The sequence below is a fragment of the Nelumbo lutea genome, chromosome 1 (genome assembly GCF_056320005.1).
Source record: "Nelumbo lutea isolate HS-2025 chromosome 1, American lotus-T2T, whole genome shotgun sequence".
NCBI classification, from domain to species: domain Eukaryota; kingdom Viridiplantae; phylum Streptophyta; class Magnoliopsida; order Proteales; family Nelumbonaceae; genus Nelumbo; species Nelumbo lutea.
The window spans coordinates 215,916,681-215,944,136 of record NC_142684.1 but is presented as its reverse complement, the minus strand read 5'-3'; the positions used below and the strand labels follow the sequence as shown (position 1 = coordinate 215,944,136).

The 27,456-nt window shown below is 36.5% G+C and overlaps 1 protein-coding gene across 1 annotated transcript; it reads right to left on the bottom strand.

Moving 5' to 3' along the window:
• Positions 1-753: 753 nt before the first annotated feature.
• On the bottom strand, positions 754-26,334 carry LOC148880954 (uncharacterized). Its single transcript, XM_088963089.1, has 18 exons — positions 26,251-26,334; positions 25,197-25,266; positions 24,918-25,091; positions 24,723-24,828; positions 24,568-24,650; positions 21,884-21,947; positions 21,660-21,774; positions 18,530-18,684; positions 18,297-18,330; positions 12,755-12,758; positions 7,278-7,295; positions 5,939-6,000; positions 5,554-5,691; positions 3,851-3,888; positions 3,689-3,739; positions 2,311-2,478; positions 2,105-2,217; positions 754-1,188 (listed from the first exon to the last, which is right to left on the bottom strand). Exons 3-18 carry the CDS (start codon positions 25,040-25,042, stop codon positions 1,065-1,067), a joined length of 1,398 nt encoding a protein of 465 aa, XP_088819215.1. The 5' UTR covers positions 25,043-25,091; positions 25,197-25,266; positions 26,251-26,334; the 3' UTR covers positions 754-1,064.
• Positions 26,335-27,456: the final 1,122 nt, after the last annotated feature.

Below are 27,456 nucleotides of genomic sequence, written 5' to 3'. Positions count from 1 at the left end.
TTCTCTTCATCCACTTCAATTCAATGCATCCAATTCCACTCTAAAACGTCATAGCAACGTGTCAAAACTAGCTACCATTTTTTAGAATTATTTAATTATTTTGTTGCCATTTATTGAAAAGGATATTGTATTCCATAAAAAACTGAAATCCAATTTAAAACTTAAACAATGAAAAATCCTATCGCTTAACTGTTTAAGATTGAGTTGTTCGATGGAACCGAGAGCATATCCCCTTCGTGCCCGCGTTTCATTGGAGCTCAAAAGGGAGCACCGCGTGCTACGATTAGTGGAACTCAATTCGGCATTAGGACGACTGAAAATCATCCGAGAAAGCTATGTGCCTAGTACAAGGAGTAATAATAAGTTGAGAACTGCATCGCACCAGTAGCTTGCACAATTATTTGCGTCATGAAAGGAGCACTGCATCGCAACTTTAACCACGATGCAACTGGAGTGTTCATTTCCAAATTATGAGCACTAGTCGATAAGTCTCTGTCAACTCCTAGGTCTTTTATTTGACGTTAATTACAAAGCAGAACACAACTAAGAACCAATCCAAATCCAAATCCTTGAATATTTCATTGTCTGAATGTTTGATCTCGATTTGAAGTTGCAATTAACGAGGATTTGCAAAACAAAACAGGGGGGCAAAGGAGAACTTACAGCTCGAGATTTTGCCCAAATTTTCTTTTACAAAAGGCGCTGAAAATGCAACTTTGCACTAATCAGACACTCCCACAAAGAATTCATAAATGGCATGAGAATCGAAAATTGATTAAGTTAATATTATTTCACAAAATTCTGTTTTTTCCATTGTTGGCAGTGAGTGAATGAGGAGCCAATCCCCTCGGCGAAATCTGCCTTATTCTTACTTTCTAACGACTATGCCCAGCTGAGGTTAAGCTTATTCTACCCTACTACCTCTCTCGTACCTGAGACTGATAGGCGAAGAAGGAAGCAATTCCAGCTTCCACTAATCAATGAATTCTAAAAAGGGGGGAAAGCAACTTCCACCAACAGAAGATGTAAAGGGAAAGGAAAGGAAAGAGAGGGAAAATTAACGATTAGTTGACACCATAAACCCACTTCTCTGCATTGCTTGTGTAGCTGACCAACTCCTCCGGCCTGAACCAGAGATTGATTTCATCTTTCGCAGTTTCAGGTCCATCACTTCCGTGGATGATGTTTCTGCATAGAAAAACCACAATCAGATTATGTGGATTAAACGTAAAACAGATTAAAAAATTACTAGAAACTTAAAATACTAGTTTTGATAATTATTTATTTATTTTCCTTTTATTTTTAAAATCTCATTGATATTTTAAAAATTACTGATATCAATTATTTTCTTTCTTTTTCAGTTCTTAGTTCATTTACTACCAGTAAGAGAAGTTCATAAAAGGTATTTAAGAAGATACTTACAAGGTAAAAGCAATGTAATTTTAGGATTTTTTATGCATAGTAGTGAAGACTCTTACCCATCACCAGACCCATGTTCGAGTCCATAGTCTATACAACTTTATGTAATTTTTATTCACAAAATGTTTGAGAAATTTAGAGGAAGCTAAGAGTTTATATAGGGCTTTAAATAAAGGATTAAACATAACAGCTGAATTTAAAATTTTAAATAATAGTTAATTGGAATATTATTACTTTTAATAGGAGGTCTAAAATCTAAATAGGAATTAACATTGGGCAGGAAATTTAAAGTTTGAGTTCATTGGATACAGCAACCATGTATTGACTGATCATAGGCCATACAAACGATACAAATGGTCATGGTAGGAATGGCACTACAACCAGGCCACTCCACTGATAATGTGTTCATCAGTTAACAAACCAACATGATGTTTCCTGTATTGCATATACCATATCAACATTTAAAACCTTGTATTACCAACTCCATCATGATGATGATATGGAAGAGGGTAAAAACATCTTAAACCACATAAAGCATTGCCATAATTTGATTATACACATGTTTTGTTTTGCAAATATTCATATATTCGAGCGAGGTATCATGGTCATTTCCAGTTAGAAATCTCTAATATATGAACATCGGATGAACAGGAAATACACAATGCCGGTTCAGAAATCAGAATACCTTCCCACAACAACAGCAAGGTCACCTCTGATAGTTCCTAGCTCAGATTTTTGTGGATCTGTTGCTCCAATGAGTTTCCGACCATATTTTATAACACCTTCACCTTCCCAAACCTAATAAGAATTTAGTCAACTAGAGTTTAGTACTTTAGCCCTATTCAGAAATTGCTTAGCCAAAGAGAGAAGAGTGTCATTTTTTTATCTGACCATGGCAAGGACAGGACCCGAACTGAGGAAATCGCAAAGGCCATTAAAGAAAGGCCGGTCCTTGAGATCATGATAATGCTTCTGGGAAAATTCCTTGGAAGGGGCAATCAACTTTATAGCAACAAGTTTAAAGCCCTTACGCTCAAAGCGTGAAATAATTTCTGCAATCTGAAATAGATAAGAAAATGAAAACTGATCTCAGGCTGGATTCATATGCCTGTCCCATCGCAAAGACAAGCATCCTACAAAAATCTACATGTTGCTACATGGAAGAAAAAACCATCCTTAAAAGCCCACATGTTGATATTTGGAAAAAGCAGAACTTGTGAGTTTCTGACATTTAGCTAACCAACAGAAGCTAGGCAAATATTAAATGCTGGAGAAAAATTCAAGCAGTGTACCCCAAATCCAATTAATTAAACATACTATAAATTGATAAAACATAAAGAGTAAGCAAAATATGTCTGCAAATATATCCTGTACCAACCAACATCAAAAACAAGTTGCCAGTTATATTGCCATTATTAATATATTATAGCAAATAGTTGAGAAATGCATAATCATGTCCAGTAAATTTACCATAACTCTAGCAAGTAAATCAAATACAGATGATGCAAAATCAATGCAAATATCACAACAAGTGAACAATGCATGGTGTATGACTTAGTTCAAATATGAATGATACATCAATCAACAAAGGCTACCTTATTTTTCATCAGTAAACTGTCAATTTGTCAAAATGGAAATGAGCAAATAAAATAAGTGGAATGCTAATGCAGGCCACATAGACTAACCCGTGATCAGTTCAAGTAGCCAATGACATGTAGGGGTGCTCATGGTTCGGTTAGTGGACCTTTTTTGTAACCGAACTGGTACTACCAGTTTTTGCAAAACCAGTAACCGAAACCTAACCGGTCAACCGGTTCGGTTAACCATCAGTTTTTCGGTTTTTTAATTTTTACAATATATATTATAAAAATATATATAATTATAAATATATATAATACTATTTTTAAATAATAAATAATATATCATATATTATAAATATATATATTTATATATGTAATGCATATTTATTAATTTATTATATATAAAAAATATATAAAATATATAAAAAATATATAAAATATATAAAAATATATGTATACCAGTCAGTTTGGTTAACCACCGGTTTGCTATATTGGTTAACTGAAACCAAACCGGTACCTTCAGTTTTTTAAAAACACCGAACCGACCGGTTCAGTTAACCAATTTTTCGGTTTGGATTCAATCGGTTTTTTCGGTCAGTTCGGTTTTTCGGCTTTTTTTTTCTCACCCCTAATGAAATGGTCTACAATTTGGCACAAAGGGGAAGAAACACAAGTGAAGATTATCTTACCAGCCCTCTCTGCACTCCATCAGGCTTAATAGCAATGAAAGTACGTTCCATCTGGATTTAGGAAAAAAAGGTAAGATAACAAACATAAATGATGAAAAAGAAATAACAGAAGAGACATGTAATCAGCGAAGGAAAGGAAGCAAGTAAACACTATTGGAGTACCTCTGCAGCATGTGCCTCCTGCTCCTGGAGCATGTAAACTATGAGGAAAAGGAAAGGCAATAAAATTAGCATCGGAATTTGAAGAACAAAAATAATCTTAATCATAATTCTGTACAAGTAAAAAATCCCAGAGAGACTCGCTAAAAAACTATTCCTTGACACTAATTTTTTTCACTTTGAGAACAACACAAAAACGGATGATTTAATCATCATATTAATAGAATTTTGTATCAGAAACACACCAAAAATTTGTTGTAAAACTGCATACTAGATGTAATGAGAAGTAGCTATTAGATAAGACACCGTAAGAATAGATGGGATAGCAGTGCATGCGGCAACAAACGAAATGGATGGGGTTTGGGTACCATAATTTTTGTTTAATAGATTTGAACTTAGCAATCTCCTATGCTTAATATCAACCTTATCAGATGATCTTTTAGATCAAAAATGGACCACCCACCAGAGCATTTGTGAACATTTCAGTGCCATTACTCAATATTGGTCCCAGCCTTCCAAGGTCTGGGGAGGGGTACGGTGGGTACAGAACTAACCTTTAGCAATTTCTTGCACAAAGGGGTCGAACAACTCAAAGCTACAATCCCACACTTGTTGGCCCAAGATTTTACCATTGCAGCAAGCAATGACCCCTTTCTACACACTCCAATGAATGCAATAAAATTAGATGATTCAATCAAGTAATTCTTTGGCAAAGAATAACCTCCAGCAAGAGACTTTCTCAACAGATATTAGTTCCCAGCCCCCTGCATTTATTTTACTTGCACATTATGCTTTCATTTTACACCTTTCCATCATAGGCATTTACTTATAAGACCTTCCCTATGGTATTTAAGATGCCTGTTGCTCCATATTTCAGAAAAATACATCATAAATAATATCTGCAGATGCTCAAAAATCAAAATAGACTGGTTTTTTATCACACAATTTGACTACTTTAGCATTTTTAAATTTGGAGATCATAGCGTATTTAAGATGGAAATTGTATGCACAATTTTTTAATAACCATAACTGTACAAAGTTAAAACTTTGATAAAAAAATGTTTCTGGAAAATAACAAGAGTAGATTTATGTATATGATAGACAGTGAGATAACCAATGCAGCCGGAGAAAGGATCAGTAAGGAGGTTTGATCAATGCAGCAAGTATGACGGCAGTTGATAGATGTAGGGGACCAAGATATGATGTTGGGAGAAGTCTAGGTCGACATTCAAACCTAGAATGCGACCCACGCCTTTTTTCAACCCGCCACCATGCCTAAGCTGGTAGAATTTGTTGTAGAAGAGGTTGCGAGAACCACAAAGTTATAACTTCAACAAGGGCAAGGGCCCTCTTCTTCTTTTCCCCAAGATGATCTGATCATCGCCATCAATACTATCCTACTCAGACCTTTTACTTTTGATCCATCATATCCTTTCTTTCCGGAAAGGGGTTTATAAAGCACAGACATTGAGATAAAGGGAGAAAAAAACACACAACTTTACATTCATCTTCCAGAAATGCGAAAAAACAACACGGTTTCACTTGAAACCAGATCTAAAAGGTGTATGTATAATAACAAACAAAATGACATTGCAACTTCCAAAACATTTCTTAATTGTTTAGTTGCATGCACATGGATGGAAACCAAAATAATGTAAAGAAAAAAAAAAAGAGAATAAAATAAAGGAGAAATAAAATGCACAAACCTGCAGCTGGAAGTGCAAGTGCTCCTGAAATCCATCCTCCAGAAGAACTCCTAGAACCAGCCCTTCCATAAAATGAAGCCGAAGAAGGCACCTTTCCCCTGAATGAGGTTGCGGTTGCTGCTGCGACAGCTCGCCCTTCTGCGCATGAGAAGAACACGTGAGGTTAAAAATACATATATTAACAATTAACTATGGCAGAATAATCGAGAGAGGCTTAAAACCAGATACGAGGGCGAAATTTTTTCATTCAAGCAATTCACGACCTATACTTTCAACCACGGAAAATAAATCAGAAAAGAACATCTACGAAACATATGCACATTTCTCAGGTTGACGTAAATCACTAGGAGGAAAAGTAGGGGAAGAAAAGAAGATGACGCCTCACCAGCCAAAAGAGGGGAGCTCTTGGAAGCAGAAATTATGGCCCTAACAGTCCTAGAAGCAGATCTGAAGATATGAGAGTTCATCTTCGACTGCCGTAGCAGAGATTAACCGGTAAATCCACTCGAAATGAGAAGAGAAGATGTAGCTTCCTCCCTCTCTGTGGTTGCAATTGAAGCAGATGGTTTCCTCACTCTTCAGGGTTATGTTAGGGTTTCGATGGACCAGCCAAATTATATTGAACTTGCTATTTATTGAATATTTTTTACTATTTATATTTCCCGCAGTTCTCGTTTCCGTTTCATCGCCACACCAGAGTCAGAGTGACAGAGTCGTAGACGGACTCTGCAACTCGTTCGGATTTCGTTAATGTACCCTTTTTTATTCTTTAATCCCGACTATGTCCAAGTGATGATCTCACTCAGAGTTTCTCACCCACTTTTCAGCTTTCGACGACGAAGCAAGATAAGGGAAGTAATCGCAGTAGAATGCCACCAGACATAGACGGAATTAATAGAAAAGCTATAGAATTTTTTCGTCATAATGGGCTTTCTGTGTAACGGCATCGTCAACGAATGAGCTAATTTGGTTTGTTTGACAAAAGGGCCCAGGCCCACCCATCGCCACTTTCGTCGGTGCAGCTTGCGCGTGTTCAGTTTTAGATAGATTGCTTTTGTTTCCCGCCCAAGGTGGGGTTACGTTTTTAGCCACACATGAAACCTGTGAGAAACCTGTGAGATAAACCTCTCGTGTTTTTTGCAATGGTGCCATTATTTTACTTTTAAGGGCACGAGCTAAATTGCCAATTGGAGTTGAGCCATTGGGGACATGCGGGCCGTGTCTGGGACTAGGAGTGCTTTTTTTACGCTCATAAATGGGCTTATGAAAGAATCTACTTTTTGAAATGAGTTTTTTTGTTTTTTTGAAGGAAAGGAAGGGAAATTTTGGAATTTCAAAAGATTCCAAATATTTCCTTGTTTGTTTTGATCATAAATGAAGGAAGGAAAATGGGAGGATTTAAAATCATGAAAATGAGGAAGCGGGATCCTTCCATTTCGGTCGGAAACCACTTCCCTCGAAAATGAAAGTAAATGTGAGGAAAAAAATCAAGAGCCTCTCCTTCCATTGAGATTTTCATGTTCTGAAGAAACAACAGTATAGTAAATCAATTTACCGAATTCCAGCAACTAGAAGTGAAAAGTAGAGATAAATTCGAAACTGAAACTTGCGGTTTCATCTTGTTCGAATAGTAAATCAATTTATCAAATTCCAGCAACTGGAAGTGAAAAGCAGAGATAAATTCGAATCTGAAACTTGCGGTTTCATCTAGTTCAAATCTGAACCTCTCTTCTTCTTCTTCTCTAATGCGTATAGAGAGTTTTGCATATGTTTATCTGGAAGTTCGCATCTGCTTGGTTGTTGATGATGCGCATTTTGGTAGCTCCCAACTGGCTAGTGACTCAGATGCTTGGTTGAATAATCCCTACCTGGAAGGTGGCTTGGACACCTAGCTGAATGGTCCCTAACTGCAAGGTGGCTTGGACGCCTAACTGAATGGTGACGAGCTGGAGAGGTGGCTCTGATGCCAAGCTAAATGGTGACGAGCTGGAAATGTGGCTTTGATGCCTAACTGAGTGGCAACGAGATGGAGAGGTGGCTTTGATGCCCAATTGAGTGGTAACGAGCTGTAAAGGTGGTTTGATGCCTAGCTAAATGGTGACAAACTGGAGAGGTGTCTCTGATGCCTAGCTGAATGGTGACGAGCTGGAGAGGTGGCTCTAATGCCTAACTGAACGGTGACAAGCTGGAGAGGTGGCTCTGATGCCTAGCTGAATGGTGACGAGTTGGAGAGGTGGCTCTGATGCGACCTACAAGGAAACATTGTCAAAGTGCTCGGGTTGCTTTACCCGGGGTGGGCACTCCAATGCTTAAGTTAGCGAATCAGAGATTTTAAGATTGCAAAATGTGAGAGAGCTGGAGAGCTGGGAGAACTAAAAATTGTGCATCTACCTAGGTCTCAGGGGCTGATGCCCTTATATAGTTGGGTTGTCGTGGGTCTCGCAAAACGCTCCCAGAATCCTTGGCCCACGACGTAGAGGTCCATTCCGCTTTGGAAAGATGATAGCATGCCAATTAATAAGGCTTACCATTTCCCTCCGATTCGGGCGGGATGAGGATAAGGCCTACGGTTACACGACGTGATCCTGAAAGGTTCAGAGACAACTGGCAAGCTTCTAGAAAGGTAGGTCACCAGGTTGGTGACAGAAGCAGATTGCCAGGCCACCAGGTTGGCGACAAAAGCAGATTGCTAAGTCACCAGGTCAGCGACAAAGGCAAGTCGCTAGGTCGGTGAAGAGGTAGGTTGCTAGGTCGGCGATAGAAGTAGATCGCCAGGTCAACGATAGAGGCAGGTCTCTAGGTCGGCAGCAGAAGTAGGTCGCCAGGTCGACAATAGAGGCAGGTCACCATGTTGGCAGTAGAAGTAGGTCACCAGGTCGGTGGCAGAGGCAGGTCGCAAGCTAGGACCCCATTTTGACTAAGGCAAGTTGTCACTTAGGTGATGTTGGGATGTACTCCAGTTGTTCTGATATGCCATGCGTCATGATGTCAGTGGAGGGCCAAATCTACCCTCATCAATTGTAATTATAATTAACAATTCCTTCAATTGTGTTATGTTGCTGACATGCTTTTGAGAGTTCATGGGGATATCTAGTTGTTAGCTTGGTGTTTGGTTCCACTGGATCATTTGTGCAAATGACAGCTCAATGTACAGATCTTGTTTATGGTTGCTACCTGTAACTATAAGAATTCTAGGGAATTTAATCCTTTGTTTTATGGCATACAATGACTGAGTCCATGGATGCCCGTTTCTGGTGTCTAGGCCTCCCAGATAATATTTGCAGATGCTGACTCATCACGAACATCATTTATTGTGGTTGATATATGGTATTATTGAGAAGTGAACTTTAGAGAGTTGATAGGATAACAACATTTTATAGGGGAAATCCACATGGATGAATGAACTCCTTAGACTGAGATGCTAAGATGCCAAATACAAACAAAGATGTAGTAAGTTGGGCAAATGATATAGCTTCCTCTTAAATCTCACGTCGTCTTTTTGCCAAGGATATCTCCATTAAAATGTTGATGCCTTGTCCTGTAATTTTGATCTCATTATGTTGTTCTCATTTGATTTGTTAGTATCTTGTTTTAACTTAGCCAATTATTTTTTTCTGTGGCCCACTGGTTACCAAATTGTATTGACCACAAAACCAAGAGAGTAGTTGTTTGGCCACCGTAGATTTCTTATGACCAACTCCATAGGGTTTATTGAATGACCATATATAATTGTACTCCATAGGGTTTATTAAATAATGACCTTATATGATTGTACTTTCTAAATTCCAAATTGTATAAAAATCTATTGAGTTCACAAAATAATAATATGTAGAAGGATACGGTTAATCAATATCCAACAATCGTCTTTTTGTGCACATTTTATCACTAGCATCTTTCATAGTGAATGTTTTGCACTTGATTCTAGTGATATGGCACAAAATGCAGAAGCTTATTTATGTTGAAAGGGTTGTTTCCTCCATATTAAGGTTTGGGATTTTAATTGATTTTGAACACTGGGACAAAATCAGCATTTGTGTATTTTGATTATGATTTTAATCTAAGCATTTGAGATTCTTCTTAGGAATGAACAATAACTTGGTGCTTCAAACTTTGAGAGGAATAAGCAATAGCTTGGTTTTCCAGACCTTTGAACCTTTTAAAGGGATAGGTCAAACCAAGTGTTTTGTCTCCTTGCATTTTCATGTCGATTGTGACTTGGTGTAGAATACCTGGTCTAATTGGTTGATGCATGGTCTGCACATTTTATTATGAGAAAGTTGACTTGCTTATTGTTTTTAGTCCTAGTGCTAGTTTTTGGTTCATTCATTTGTCATATGATTGATGGTTTGCTTTACTTGAGATATCCAGTGTTCAAGGGGCATATGGTGTGACTAGGTTGACAATAAATGTATCTTACAAACTGATAAAAAGCAATGCATGTGTCCTTAATTTGTTGCTAAATTCATCTTCATCTGTAGGAAATCATGCTTTGTAAATATCTATTGTATTTGTGTTGTGTAATATGGAGTGATGCTTGTCTTTCTACCTCTTCTGTCGATGTTATGCCTGAAAGTTGGTAGTTAAGATTTAGTTCCTCAATGTTGTCATGGTATGTGAAAGTGTTCTTATGTTTGGGTTTCTTCTAAGTTGTTCTACAAGGTTATCAGTTTACTGGTTTTGAGGCTTCAGGCCTTTGGTTGTGATGTGAATACTACTTTTTTACCACTTTCACATTATGTCAGTGGTGGCTATAATCCTAGTCTTTTGTGATTTGTGAGATGTCCATTTGTTAACATTGTTACCACTATCTGTTTGTTGTGTTTTTAACCCGTCCTCTATGACGTTTAGGAGGATTTGCTATTTTATCTTTATCTCAACATTAAAAGTAGGGTGGGACTTCTCTCTGAGCAGTTGGCGGATGAGGTGACCCTGTCCATATGGTATGATGGGAAAATATTTGAGCATTAACAGAGGCTACTCTACCAAAAAATTTATTTAATGGTATTGTTTGATACTCATGCAACCATATCATTTATAGGGTTGCCAATGGATTTGGGCAGACCCAAGACCCAACTGGACTGGCCTAAGACCTCATTAAACTCGAGTATGACGATCATCCAACTCCAGATTATAAGGAGTTTTTTGTTTCATCAGTATATCATTGAACTGGGACTCAGTGCTTAATCAAAACCAAACAAGGATTTAACAACCACATCATTGTACTCATGTAGCTATATTATTTACTTCCCACCTTAGATATGGCAAGGACTTTAATAGGTCTTTGCTCAAAGATAGAAGATGGCCTAGCAAGAAGGCGCCATGTTTTCAGTCTAACTTCCAACCTTGAAGTACCTTTATAGTTGTGGTCTTGTGGATACCAAAAGTTTTAGATAAGACATGCATGAAGGTGCCCTATGTTCAGTCCAACTTTCTCTATCTTATTATTGTCCATGGTCAGTATGGCAATCACCTATGAGCCTGAAAAATCAATAAAATAAAAAATAAAATAAAATAAATAAATCATCACTTTTAAGATTTACTATAACATACACCTTGGCCTTCTTTACTACTTGGCAAGCTTTGAATATGCATGCCTCAGACCTTTGGTAGAAGAAATATGTGGGCCTATGTGGTCCATCTATTGAAGCAAATTCTTATAAACCTCTGTTTCATCTTGTAGGAGAACACCGACAGAAGTATCATAAATATTTTGCTATTTTAATCATTATGATGTCCATAATTTCAGGAAAAAAAAAAGAAATATTCTAGACATACACATGCAGAAAAGTTAAATTTTATTATAAGATCCATATTATTAGGTAGATTAATAATGGTGATTAAAAAGAAAAAGATAAAAGCAGTTACTAGATACAAAGAAATGTAATGTAATGCTTTTCTAATTTTTTCTTTTCATGAATTTCTGGTTTAAGTTAAATAACCTATAAAATTCCATTTGCACATTTTCACATTATATTCTTGAACTATGTTAGTCATGGTTCACTTTTCATATTATTGATTTAAGTAGGAAGAGTCTTAACTGTACTTGGAGAGCCAATGTCTCCAGTTTTCGTATGTGTGTATTGACAACAGTGAGTTTCATCTTAAGTGATAGATAATTAGTAGTTTCAATGGAGGCACATGATACAAATCCAATAAGCTAGACAACATACACACACACAAAAAAAAAAAAAACCCCTGATTAGAACTAAGCTCAAGCCACCATTAAGTAGTCTGATGAATGTTGCATGAAATTAATCATCCCTTAATGTTGTTCAGAATCAAGCCACCATTAATGGCATCAAATGTCAACAGAATGGGTTCAACACCTGAACTTTTCCTGAATTACCAATATACCATATATTGGAGTTCAGTTTAATGACATTAAGGGGAAGGAACCAACCAGTTGAGGACAGGTATCTTTCTAGAAGATGATTCCCCCATAAACTACAATTTCTTGAAGATACCATTTACAAATATGAGTGAAAACATGTTTGGTGACTTTATCTAATGGACTTATCTTACCGAAATATTATCACTAATAGCCTCTCATGACTGTCTTTACCACCACCCATTTACACCTCCAATGAATTTTTTTCCTCGCTTATTTGGTAGAGAGAGAGAGGGCCTCCTCTAGACCTTTACAAGAGTTATTTTAGACTGATATACAGGAGTTATTTTGTCTTCTTAAAAGAAAAGATGAAAGGAGGTGACTTCTTTTATTTTTAAATAAAATGAGTGATAGTAACGTAAACACTATTATGGGAAAAAATTTGTCAATCGTGGAAGTGTGACATATCAACATTTCTTAAGGAAACTAATACCCTTGCCAGAGTTTCCCCATTTCAAAAAGAGCAATAGGAGAAGCATTTAGAAACCACATTGGTGACATATAGATGGTATATTCAGGTCCTATTGGGGAGTGATTCTATCAGAACAAAGCTTTGATCTCTTGAAGGCCTCTATTTCTGCTTCCCCTTGAGCAATGACAATGTGGAAGTGGAGGATTCAGAGAACAATGGCAATTTTGATATACTTCTATATAAATAGTGATATGCATTTTCTTGTCATTTTGGAATTGATATTAGTTGAAGAAATGGCTAAGTATGAGCATATCTTTCATGTATAATAGTTGTGGGACCCATGATTATTAATTTTTCATATGTTTTCCTTGCCTCACCAAACAAGGGAAAATTAATTTTACTTACCTTTTCCATTGGTTAACCAAACAATGGATAGGGAATTTTTTTTCTTCCCTTCCCTTCCTTTCCTTCAAACCAAACACAACCTTAGTGTTTGATACTTTTTTGATTGATCACAAACTTTCTTTTTCAAAAACATGAAAGGGTAAGGGGCGCTTGCAAGTGATTCTCTAATAGGCTTGTTGTGTTTCAAAGCTAGAAGCCAATCGAAAAATCGTTTGGCAAAAAAGCTCAAAATTGGGTTTTTTTTCATAAAAAAACATTTGAAAAAGCAAGAAACAAACAATACTCCATTTAGCTTTTTATGTTTACAAAAGAGTGAAAAATTATGTTGAACAAAAAAAAGTTGGTAAGCAACAAAAAACTAAAAAATATGTTTTTTGTTAGAAGAAAAGTGGCTTCTTTTAGAAACCCATTTTGGCAAAAAAAAAAAACATTGGAACTTTTTCATCAAACAATGTTTTGACTGTTTTGGATGAGGTGGGGTTTCTTGAAAAGCAAAAATACAAGAGATTCCTTTATGTGCAGTTGGATGCCATGCCCTTAGGGTGTTTGCACAATTTTTTGCTTTCAGGAGGTCCAAACTTGCTTTTGGCTTCTTCAACATGAAAAAAGCCAGTTAGATAAGCATTTCCAATAACAAGTCTAAGATTTAAGATGGATTCCATTATCATTAATCAAATTACATTTTCTTGCAAATGATAGAATAAAAAGTGAATTTGTTTTTTCATGTATTTGCATCCAAGACGGAAGTGCATTTTTGCACTCAAAGATTATCAATGTAAAAAAAATGTATATTATAGTCTCGAAATTCATATTTGTACCAATTACAACTAAATACAATATAAAAATGATCAATGCAAAACCAAACCAAGTTTACATCTTCATGAATCAAACATATTAGCATTTACACTTTTACCAAATGCAGTCAAGTTATAGGACATTGATAACCCAATAGTTGTGATGGTCACTTTGCACCTTCTTCAATTCCTCCAATTAGGAGGTGCAAGATCAAACCCACAAAGCCACAGCCTGATCCTAATGGGCCTCATGGGCACCTTGGTCTTCCCCACATTTGAATCTGTTTACCACAACACATTGCTGGCCATATTGACCTAGATGCAAATTGTGAACACCTCACCATTCACCAATATTCCCAATATATGGTTGGGTGAACGTGACTAGCAATGTATTGTAGTCAGCAGATCCAAACTATCTAATTCAATAGAGGATCAAGACCTACCATTTATTGGGTCCATATGAAATAGATTATCTAAGTAAAAAATCATTGTTTTAAAAAATGACCTGGAAACGGAACCGTTCTGGCAACCAACTTTTGGGTCGATGGTCCGACCATCCAGTTCGAACGGATGGCCCGTTCTGACAAATAAATTAAAAAATAAAAAAAATGGTTTGATCGACTGGGTCAACAAATTGTTAACTTTTTCAACGGTTTTTACCAAAACTAGGTTTGAAGGAAAACGGAACTGATTGCTTGGACAATTCCCGAGTCGAACGGTCCAACCATTCGGGTCAACGACGGTTAGAAAACCTTGTGAAAATTTCTTAGATCAAAAAATTCCTGTGTCAAAAATAAAAGCCCAGATCTACTACTTGCGCGACTATGTATCACTTGCTACGTAGCCAATCAAAAGTGAACGCACTAATATTGACATGTTCATTGAGGATTATATACATTGCAAGTGATGGTGCCAGGCTGCTAGCAGTAGATCCTAAGTGAGACTTGAAAAATTCATCCAAATGAGAGAGAAGGATTCTTCTATAACACTAAAACTTACCAAAACGACATGTGCTTTAAATTTTAACCCTTTAAGCCATTTTATCAATTTTTTTTCTTACCAGTGGAATGGCCTGTGCGATGCATGGGGTATTTGATATTGATGGTGATGTTTGGCTATGCTTTTACATCTAGAGCATAGATGAAAGTTCACATACTGTTCAAATTCTAAGACAACTATATAATATATAAAAAAAGACTATCATCATAAAATGCCAAGATCTGAATTTTATAATTTATAAAAGGTTGATTGCAAATACATCAAATTGAAACATGAATTTTTAATTTTTATTCTAAATATCAGGGTGAATTTATAGAATAATTGATTGACATATGATTTCAGCAAAAGCATAAATAATGATAACTCCAATCACCATTTAGCAGTCCCTATGTGTCATGTGTTTAATTGATGAAAATTTTTGAACAGTTGCAATGAGTTAAATGAAAATAGTAGGTAGAAACAAAGTCACCACCGGAGAGCGTATGTGGTCATTTATGATAAGACAAAATACTTGAGATCAAAAAAAAAAAAAAGGGAAACAAAAATTGTTAAGGGTAAAGATGTAAAGTAAAATCAAGATACAACCATGTTAACAGTTTGCATTCTCATTTTTTATCGTTGAAAAAAGTTCGATGGACAATGTGTGGCCTCATGAATCATGATAGTTAAATAAATTGTTGAAAAAAGAAAAATCATATTGAGTAAAAAGGGAAAGTAAAATCAGTTTTTTTTACTAAAAATTGTTAACAAAAATCATGAATCATGATAGTTAAATAAACTATTGGAAAAACAAAAATCATAAAGGGTAAAAAGGAAAAGTAAAATCAGGTTTTTTGACTAAAAATTGTTAACATCCTCATTTTTATAAATGGTACAGATTACTATACCAACGAGAAAAAAGAATGAAAAGAAATAAAATAATTAAGTGATTATTTAGAATAAGTAACCTTTATTGATTTCAATCGTCTTTTACTATTCTTTCAATGTTTTTTATAAACATGCCCTAATAATCCACACTTCACAATTTCACATAATCTACTAAAACATTTTTTAGATGTTATACTATGCATGTATATGGGATTTAATTTCATTTATGCATGTATCTTAATTTTCCAGTTTCCACCAATACATGTAGGCCTGATTGGTTAATTCAGTACTTGAACTTTTAAAATGTGATAATTCAATACCTGGAATTTCAAAATGTGACAATCCAATACCTGCCATTAACCAATCCGTTAATCAACCGTTAAGCGACATTTAAAAAGTAAAAAAAACCCTTAGAATGCCATCTAATTCTCTTTATCAACCATCCAAACATTGACAATAAAATGAACAATTCCAAATTCTAGACTCTTCTAAACAGTCACCAATGTTTTTGAATAGAAGAGGATAGGATTTGGGACTGTTCAGTTTTTTGTCAACATTTGTATGGTTGATAAAGAAAATTAGATGGCATTCGAAGGACATTTTTTACTTTTCAAATGTCACTTAACACCTGATTAATGGACTAGTTAACAACAAGTACTGGATTGTCACATTTTAAAAGTCCGGGTATTAAATTGTTACATTTTGAAAGTTCGGATTTTGGATTATCACATTTTAAAGTTCAGGGACCAAATTATCACTTGAGCCAAAGTACATGGTACTGATCAGGAATTTTCCCTTTAAATTAATCAAATTCAAATTCAGAAGGGACTTAACCCAATTTTGGTCAAGGTGGACCGGATACCTCTTTTTTTTACTTCACAAAGTGGCTATTTTGGGAACACACGTGTCAAAATGACCAACCATTCATATTTTTTGCACTCGTCCATTCAAAAGCTAAAATGTGCTCAGAGCACAGTCCAGATCAGATAGGCACAAATGGTAAGCACATTACATGAGTACTTAAAAATTCTTTGACACTTATTTCTTAAGAAAAATTACAGCCTATTAGCCCTACCCTTAAAAAAGATTAAAAACAATATAGTTGTCAGAACTCAGAATATAGTGTTCATTGAACGTGCTCATAATGTTGGGCCTGATCCTTAGAGCAGCTAGCAGCATTCCTCAATATCGAAGATGTTCCCAATGTGCGGATGATATGTGAGTAGGGTTCTTGAGTAGGTACCTAAGTACCAACTTGCCACTTAATAACATGCCTACTTCAATTAAATGTAGCTAAGTTAGTCTCGAGATGGATTTAAATTAGGGAGAATGACGGTTCAGCCCAGGGTCAGAATTTGTAGGCCCAAAGTATTGTTGGGGTAGGTGCCAACTTGGAATTGATGCCAATTCACAGGTTGACGTTGGTGCATAGAGTGTGGGTTGTTGACATTTTAAATCTTTATAGCTCTACAATGGAAATCAGAAATCTGCATTGAGCCTGTCCATACTTTTCCGTTTAAATTATGGAAACCATGGCAATGTTGATGGTCACGTGTGCATGTGCATTGAAGACTTGTGATGGTGGTGAGACCATGTTAAGCACCAGGGAACAACTCAACTTAAGCAAGTAACTGCCCTATATGCCATCCGGAGGTTCACCTAACATCTCGGCCCCGTTTTCTTTTCGGTAAGTTACTTACCCTGGTAAATGCACCTAGGCAAGTTTCTTGGAAATGCTTACCCAGGTAAGTGCATTTACCCATGTTCTTTTATTTCTCATGTAAATAAAGCAATGACCATTTTAACCATAAAAATCCATTATTAAAAAGGGCATTTTTGTCCCATTCAAGTGTTGGCAACTTTCCTCCTAGGTGGGAAAGTTATCTACCCAAGTGATACCCGAGACCGGATCTACTCCTCACCAAGGGCGCCTCACACCAACCTCACATGCACATCCTACCATGCATCGGAAACATCTCTTGTACTTATAAGCTATTATTCACGGGAGATGTTCCCAATACACGGTGGATGTGTCTGTGAGGCGCCCATGTGTCAGGAGCATATCCCATTCCAGTGATACCCAGGGAAATAGAGTTCAGATCTGCGTCCTACATGGAGGCACCCCACAACATCCCACAACACATCCCCACCATATATTGGGAACATCTCCCGATGATGACATCATCGGTTGTGGTACTATCATTGGGAGATGTTCCCAATACACGGCGGGGATGTGCTGTAAGACGTTGTGGGACACAGATGTGAACTTGTGAAATAAACTTTCCCTGGTCCTCGCATAAGTCTGAAAAAAGAACATGGGATTCTTGGTCAATGGGAACCAAAATCCCATTGACCAACTTTCTCCCCCTCTCAAAATCCGAAAAAATAACGCCCCTCTCAATGTACCCAAACCCCCAACTCTATCCCATCTTGAACATAGTAGCCAAACCAAGCATAGATTCCTCATAGGAAATTAGGAATTGTTCTTTCCATACTCTACAAGGTCACTCTAAGTAGAACTGGTTCCAATTTGCAAGTGAAATGTTAAATCCAGGGTTGCAGCATTATATTTGATGATGAACACCTTAACTTCTAAATGATAATCTTCTAAGAATCACAAAGAATATGCTGCCGAGAAATGTACAGGAGCATAAAGAATGACTTGTTTAATCATATTTGAACTCCATGATACAGAACCAAAATAAATAAATAAATAAAAGAAGAAATGAAAGGGCCGGAAGAAATCACATTTTAACTCCATTATTGTAATGACACAAATTCCACTAACAGTCTAATCTATTTACAGCTTAGGAGAATGTCCATACATGCTACAATTAGCTTAAGTCTTTGAGAGCAGTTGTATTAGATTCCAATTTACAGTCAGTTCGCAAAGCTGCCAACCAAGAACCCACCTGAAAAAATAAGCAAAGATGTCAAACATACTTTTTACTTTCCATGCATGTCCGCGAGGGAGAAGATGAAGTTTTAGAACCCAAGCAAGATTAAGCACATTTATCTTATTAATTTAAATTACAGAACTATATCTATCCATCTATCTACTCCACCACCCACTGATAATATTAATCCAAGTTACAGGAGAACTAGATGCACCTGTATTTCAGAAATACTTGAGCACTCATACCGCAGTCCATGACGAGTTAAGATATAAAATGAATATCGTGTATGTTCATCTTCTCGTATAAAGCTTGGAAGTGGACCAACTTCAACAACATCTGATAATAGAGTCGAGTCTTGGGGACTCAGATCTGCATCACACCAAGAAGAGAATCTAATGTACCATCAGATCAACATTCTATAAGATGGATACTAAACTAGAGCATAATTCATATGCTTTTAGCACAAGATGTCATAATTAGGCTGCATTTAAACATTTCTTGCTAGCAAATGCTGATTTCACTGAAGACGACTAAGTAATGGATTCAGGTATATGGAAAATAAATCTTTAGAACGCAAAGTTGAATTTGTGGAAAGCAATGGTAGCAAGAAAATCAACTAGTAATTGAAGTGTGTCAGTGAGAAACTTTCTGTAAGAATTCTAGCAGCCATCAAGATATGACCACAGAATAGGGCTGTTCATTGGGCTGTGGTTTGTGACATTTTCAGAGGTATCTCCCTAAATTATCTGCTAAGGGGGGTGACAGGTTGTTGCTGACTTTCAAACAATAAGACAACAAAGAATAGTTGAGTGCTCCTCTCCTATAAAAGGGATGGTCAAACTAAACTTTGACAGATGATGTCTTGGAAACCTAGGGGTTTTTGGGGTGGATGGAATTGTTAAGGATCATGATGGTAACATAATTCTAAGCTATTCAGGTTCGGATGGTTATGGTAACTCCCTGAGGGCTGAACTTTTGGCCTTGATTCAATATCTGAAATTATTGGTGACACAGGAACGGAGGAATGTGCAAGTCAAAGGTGATTGTCAAATAGTTATAAGCTAGATGAGAACAGACGTTCAGATTCCATGGGAAGTTAGGACATTGGTGAGACAGTTTCACTTGCTAGGTGCCTCCTTGAGTGCCTCGTTCAATTGGGTTCCTAGAAGCTCTATGTTGCTGGCTGACTCTTGGGCAAAAGCAGGGGTTGGGGTTAGTAGGGATTGCCTAGAAGGGGGATGCCCAGGGTCAGGTGGTAATTTGTAAGTTGTAAGTTGTAAAAGGTGGTCTCTCTTTTTCATTTTATGTTTTGGGTGACACCTTGCATGGTGATCTGATTTTGTATTCTGTACATTGTACTAGTTTGGCCTACTGCCTGTTTCCTGAGAAGCATAGTGTTCTTTACTGAAATATTTTTCTGTTATACTTGCAAAAAAAGGCCATAGAATAGAGCTGCATGGACCATTTGACAAATCGTTTTTCCTCTCTCCTTGAAAAGGATGAGATCAATCCTTTCTCCCATGCTCCTGATATGACAAAGATTTACATTTTCAATATTCCCCAATTCCAACTGAAATAAGAAGAAAGCTAGTACCGAACGCCAACAGCATGAAACGATGAACTAGGCCATCCCCATTTGGCTACTAAAAACACCGACCACCTCTTTTTAACAAGAAACTACCACAGTGATTTTAAAACCCTTATTCTCCTAGAACTAAAATCCCCTTCCAATAAAGACAAAATAACTCCCAAATCTCTTAGGCTGCATTTGGAAACGATGAAAATAAGTGTGAATGCAAATATGTAGAGTGTAAAACGGTTCATATAAATTGCAAAATTGGGTTAGTTTTGCACTGACAAATTTACCTTCTTACCAAACAGATTTTTAGCTGTAATGGATGCAAACATGAATTTAAATAAAGCATATGCTTTTTTCTTATCAAAAGTCCACTTGAATGCAAATTTACTTCTTTTTATTGATGTATTTTTACATATTATTATCAATGTAAATATGCATTGGTCTGTCATTTGTCAATGCATAAATGTAATGTTGTCAAACACAAGCAAAAGTGAACTAAAGTGCAAATTTACCCTGAACCGGGATTTACACTTCATTTGCATCATTTCCAAACATGGCCTTAAGGTAGACCCAAAAATACCAGTCCCCTAGTCCTCTAAAAAGCCTCATCAAATTGCAAGCAAGTCTCTTTGATCATGCTACACAATACTAATCATGTCATATTGACTTTTCATCTATATCAATGAACAAACCACTTTAGTGCAGTAACATACCATTCTTCAATCATGACATGAAAAGTGCTACCTATTAAGAACAATTTTTTTATCAGCTATCAAGAACTACATTTCTCTGGGCATTAAACATGGATATATTTGTAGAGTTGAATGAGGGTGGATCATCACATTCATATTTAAGAGCATAACTAACAATCCTAAAGGGCACACAAACCACTGAGAAATATGGGTACAGAAACCTACATTACAGAAGTTTTAAAACAATAATTACAAAATATGTCAAGCTGTTGGTCGCTTTTCTTGCAAAGGCAGCAGTGGCTTCTTCTTTGAGTCAAGTGATATTGGGTAGCATAATAAAAGTCATGGAACTATGATAAATAGAAATAATTTGTCATTACAGAAATGATTTAAGGACTACACAGATGATGATATGATATCTTGAGGGGATAGCAATGTGTGGCTACATCCTCTTCCTCTCACAGCCCCCCTAGTACACTGGTCTCCACCACCAAAAGGCTTTATCAAGCTGAATTTTGTTGGGTGCAGTCTAGGCAACCCAGGCATTTCAGGCATTGGAGAAATATTCAGAAATCATTAAGGTGAGTTGATTGCCTCTATTTTCTGGTCTAATTGGCATCAGGAACACAGATGCTGAATTAATGGCAGTACTTCAGGGGTTGAAACTGTGCCAAAACATTAGGATACAGGAATCTCATTGTTGAAGGTGACTCAAAAAACAGTCATAAATTGGCTGAGGAAAATCTATCAAGCGCCTTGGAAATTGAGACAGTCAAGGAAGCAAGAAACATTGCTATAGAATTAAATACTAGGGTTACATAGATAAGGAGGTCTGCAAATGTAATGGCCGATACCTTATCCAGACATGGAACCATCAGGAATCAATTATCGTGGGGGACTACAGGATATGGATGAGAGGAAATAACAAAGTTCAAAATAGAGGGAGGAAATAGTGTTGGGCTAAATTGTACAGAGTTTTAAGCACGACTTTAAATTACATTGTACATGATTCTGTTCATAATTAATAAAAAGTTAACCAACCAATAAAAAATATCTAATCAATCATAATTTACCTGTTGACATTAAATAGAAGAAGATACATGAACCATGGAGAACAACAAAGCGTGGAAGCCAATCATCAACATCAGCGTCATCTATAGGAGGTTCCCCCGGTAATGCTGTCCATCTCTAATCAACAAAAATATTAAACCAATAAGGAAGTTTGGATTGTTTACAAAATGGTGCCATGTGAAACAAGCTATAAAGTGAATTCCAGAAAATAGTAGGTGGTCATTACTGTTCTAATAAACAAATAGCCAGCCAAGCGAGCAGACCTCAGAAGTTCATCAAGATGCTCCAACCTGAATTGATGGAAGAAATTCAACTGTCACAATTAAGCATACAATATGTAACGATAAATAAATTAACAAACATTGATGCAAATATTTTTTTTTCAGACAAGGAATTCTTTCTCATAAGTCATAACCCCTCGTTTCCTTGTAACTGGTCTCTTGTGCATAGACATACATGTATACATACATATGCACATATCAAGACACACAGACAGATGGACAGACAGAGACCAAGTTAGATGTTCATGTAGACAGAAACATTGATATACTGATATGCATACATAATGAAAATCATTACAAAAGATATGAAACAATTAATTTATATGCTGGTATGACTATATTATGTTACCACACCCATATCATATAAATCAAAATGTTATATATGATCAAGCAGTGTTTTCTGATAAGCTCAACCCTCAACTGTAGCAGAACCACTTTCATAGAACAATTTAGTGCCCATTTGAGAGGGCTTTGCCACACATAAATCCCTCAAGCCATGTTTGGTGAAAAGCCTGGAAAGCCAAAATTACACATTCATGATCCAAGAAATCGATTTTCCAGTGAAGCTATTTCCAGTAGCTTCTCCAAAGCAGCACAGTCAACGCAGCTCCTGAAGCCCTCCCAAATGGGATATTAGTAACACTAGAACAAAGGTCTCTTCTTGTTAATATGACTCAAATATTGCACCAGGGGGGGGGGTCTTTTAGAAGACCTCAAACACCTCTCCAGAAACTTAATGACCAATAAAGTACACATGTTGACCAGAGATCAAGTACCATACACAGTTTTAACAGCTATACTGCAAAAAACCAACTAGGGGTTTTGAGAGAACATTTGTACTGGGCTACCTTGTAATATCTTATCTCTAGTGCTCTATGGTTTTTTACACTTTCAAGGGAGGTCGCACCTCGTGCCTCTGCTTGTAACAGTTCTCTTCTTTTGATAATAAAATTCCTCTTCAATTAAACAACAACAACAACAACAACTAGGCTGCATGGGTTATTCTAGAAGACAAAATATTTATCAAGTTCATACCGGTAATTGCCTGGTGCAATGGTAAAAACTCAGGCTGACAAACATGAGAACACAGGTTCAAGTCTGAGAGCAGCCACTTTGTGAAGAATAAGGAAAAAACAAAGGTTGGGTCTGATCCAACATGACCAACCTTATTTTGCAACATGGAGGATGCATATACTGATTCAAGCCATCCATTAAATAGGGAAGCCTCTAGACCAACCATATGTTCAATACCTATGATCACATCATCATTGTGCCACACATTGTATTCATATTTTACCAGGGACCTAAACTGCCCAAAGTTTTACTTTGGAAACTGCTAAGAAAATGAGCCTGTTTTGAACATTTGGTGAGTGTAAGGCTAGAATTATTCCTGGATAGAATACAGGGAGGCAAACAACTGACAATCTTCTGAGCACCAAACCCTCTTTCCACATGAAAGATTTTGTTAGGCCATTTATGGTTTTTTTTCCTAAAGAACCGAACAAATAAGCATGCCATTTTAGTATCATCATTGAAGTTTTACTGTACCTTGCATAATAAATACATATTAATTTTTTATGTGTATGTGTGTGTGTGTACATATGTACATACAAATGTGTGTATGTATGGATCATAACAGATCAGATTGGATTGGATTCATATTCGTTCGAATTATAAACAGATGAAATTCAGGTTTCCTTAATCAGATTGTATAAGAGTGCAAATTCAAACAATCAGATGCCATTTGCAACCCTACATATTTCATTACTCATACCTTACTTCTAATCATTTAAACATTCAAATATCCTAGTTGTGCCCTGTTTTTCCAATTTATCAGCCAAGGAGCTAGCCGATCTCAGAGCCCATCTACAAATTATATACAGCTCTCTAGCTAGCTCCTTAATCTCCTTCATAATGTATTTTCTTGTGAACTATCTAAACTGTTACATGTAAGTCCCCCTCTACCACCATATTTGTAACTTGTAAGGTGTGAATATCTGGTTAATCCTTGAATCACCATGGAAAACAGGTCCTGAAAATAAAGCAATTATATTCCTCTTCAGAATCTCAGAACACTCCAGTTCTTGACACTCCTAGGTTCCCTAAACTGCATCCATCAAAGTTGAAGAGACCCATTATGCTGTTAAGACATTCCTTGTTAAGGATGAATTCACCACTGCCTGTCAATTACTCATGATATAAATAAATCTTTAAAAAATAATAAGGTCTTCAACCAATGAGCCACCTAGACAGATATGCATTCCAGTTTCTATGATAGAATCTTTGTTGCTTGCTTTCTCCTTGAAGATTCTAGCATTCTTCCCTTCCCAAATAAATAAACCATAAAATTTCCGCCCTAGTGTATCTCGGCATAATTTTTATGACAAGCCCCTAGTTTTTATACCACAAATGAAAGCCCATGCATTGTGCCTCTTAAGTTTGTTTTAAACCTGTTCTTTTTTTTTTTTTTTTTTGTGAAGATGAGATGAAAAATAAAGAGGCATAGCATTGCTTGCTGCATCCAAATTAATAAAGATTTTATGATTTAAAATACAAACATGAGATTATACATGCAAGAAAAGGAGTATTTCATTAATTGATCAAAAACAGTAAACTTAGTCTTCCTTACTGAGCTTTCAGATGGGCTTCTTTCTCCTCTAAATCAGCAATTTCTGATCGAAGAGATTCTAATTCCACAGTAGTTAGTTCAACCTGCAAACTAAAGTCATTATCCAAGTAAGGAGGAATAATAATTACTGAGAAGAACCAACCATTAAAGTTCACCTTATCATCGGTTCCAGATCCCCATGGAAGTCCCGGTCGACTAAACAAGTTCAGCATGGATACAGCGTGGATTAATTTTCTTCGATTCCAGAAATGATGACCCGACCTGTTCTAGAAAAATAAACACTAGACATGGAATGAATTCCCAAGATTACTCAATTTGAATCTGTAACAACCAAGACAAAAATTCACTACCTCAAAGAATTATCAGTCCTTGGTTGTGAAGCAGTTGAACCGTTTTTCTCAAGGGGGTCCTCAGTTGGTGTTGATGCTTTAAAGTGATCTGGAAAAACTTGTATCTTCCCAGGACCATCACCCATGAAGCTAATCTTTACTTTGGGACGAAGGTATGCTGTCTGCCTTTATGGCCTGAGTAAAGCGATGAGTGAGATTGTCGATCTACTTTTATCTAACCAAAAAAAACTTGGATTGACTAAATGAGAAACAAGTTCACTAAAATAAAGCATTACTTGCCTTTTTTCACAAATCATTGAGGAGAAATGCAATAAATAAGCTTGGATCTGGTGAAAACCCCCCTCTACACCTTCAAACAGAATCAATAAGTGTGTCTGTTGTATTAGGCATGCAAGTATGAAAGGGTATATTCAACAAATCTAAAAAATAAATAAATCTATAAATTGCGAGAATAACTAGAACTCTTTTCACACTCTTAAATGAACTATCAAATAATGATTCAATTAACTGGTAGATGTATAGATTACAGAGTGGGTATAGGAATTACAGCCAATTACTTCCACTCGTGCTTTTTAGAAATAACGAATTGGAGCATAAACGTATTTCTCCAAATAAAACTGCTGTTACCACAAGGATGTTGTATAATTTCATAACCTATCATCTGATCAATTATTATAGGATTTTCTGTTGTGCTCTTCGGAATACTAACCAGAGTTTATCTTCTTTTCTTAAATATAATATCAGATGAATGATAATTCACATACAACGCCGATCAACAGCAACTGATGTTGCCTACGTCCTTTAACTAGAGACCACTTACACAATTTATCTTCACAGATTTAAAACAATAAAATACTAATAGCTAATTGCCAATAGTCTTAGAAATAATAATACATGAGTTTAACTAGATATCAAAGATCTACGTCTTCTTAATTGCATAATTTGAAACCACGGAGAATTGCAGTACATCCTAAACCAACGTAAAATCCAGTTCAACCAAAAGAAAACTACCTAATACATTGTCGACTTGCTCACGTCCCACAATAATTTTCAACTAATCGCTCGAATTCAGGGTCCAAACTCATTTACAGTCAATCAAATTCGCATGCAACGCAAATTCAATAAGAAATTTTAATTCATAACATATATTAAATGACGCAATTATGATTCACCAGGGTCAAAAGAAAGGGCGAAACTGAACAAGCCCCCACCCCAAAAGGGAAAGAATTACAGGGGATAAGTGACAGCATAGAAACGTAGCAACGATATCGATACTGAAGATCAGCAAACGAAATCAACAGACAAAAGCAGAGATGGAAAAGGGAGATCATACCTTTGACGACGGCGTGTACAGAAGCTGCTGGAATTCCTTCGCTTCCTGTATAAGTATTTGACCCCGAGGGAGAGAGTTCGCGCGACTGTTTGGTGGCAGCTCAGTTTTACTTTTTTATTTGGATAATTACAAAGATCCCCTTGTACTATGCGGTCTGTGACAAAGACCCCTTGTATTTTTTGCAACAGAGGCCCTCTGAACTTTGGCCGTTAGACAAAACCCCCTCCGTTAATGTTCTGCCAATTAATTTCGAAAAAATATTCTCATTTGAGTGTTTAAAAATTTTTGAATGTCCAAATTACCATTTTATAATTAAATTTACGTTTTTTTTTTTAATTTATGAAATCATCTTCACCACTATTCCTTCCAGTAATATAATATGTTGTCCTCGTTGCCTCCTTGGCATCCCGAAGAAAAGGCAGGTATAGTCTCATGCTCCTGCAGAGCGATGCATGATCGTAAACCATATCTTTTCGTTGCTCAAACGGACAACACTTTCAAATGCGGTGGTGAATTCTGGTGGTGGAAACGAGGGAGACAAGTATTCTGGGTCAAATCTAAAAGCAATCTTGCAAATGTTATCAAGGCAAATCTCAAGAGGATATCTCATAGATTGATCACGGAATTCTCTACAGCGACCATTGAGAGGTTCTGGCTGTATAACTAAAAATGCAGCATTCGAATCCATGGACATAGAAACAGAGAGTAATGATCTGGAAGACATAAGAGAAAGGGACGACGATACCTCCAACAAGAAAGAACGACTTGACCTTCCAATTGAAATCTGACAATCCTACATCCAGAATTGAGTAAGGTTTCATGTAATTGCTCATTTGATGGAACTGGTTCATAACCATAGATAACTACTTGTGTGAACCCGAAAGCTGCGTTTGTTAATTCGGCTACAGTTGGAATTAGGCATGCAGATGACCAATAAATATGAAAATAGACATGGATGCTGAACTGAGAAACGGGGCCATGCTAGTTTAGTTTAGTACGTACTTCAGTTCAAGTGTTCAACAGCTAGGTTGATTTGAGTAAAACCAACGATATATATCAAAATGTCCCAAAGTTTCCAAATCAATCTGGTCAATTCCACTGGTGCTAAATATGAACTTGTGGGCACAACCTGATTGAATTTATTCGATTCAGCTTTACCCTTGCACTTTCATAAAACAGGTTGCAAATTCTTCGGAGACATGTATA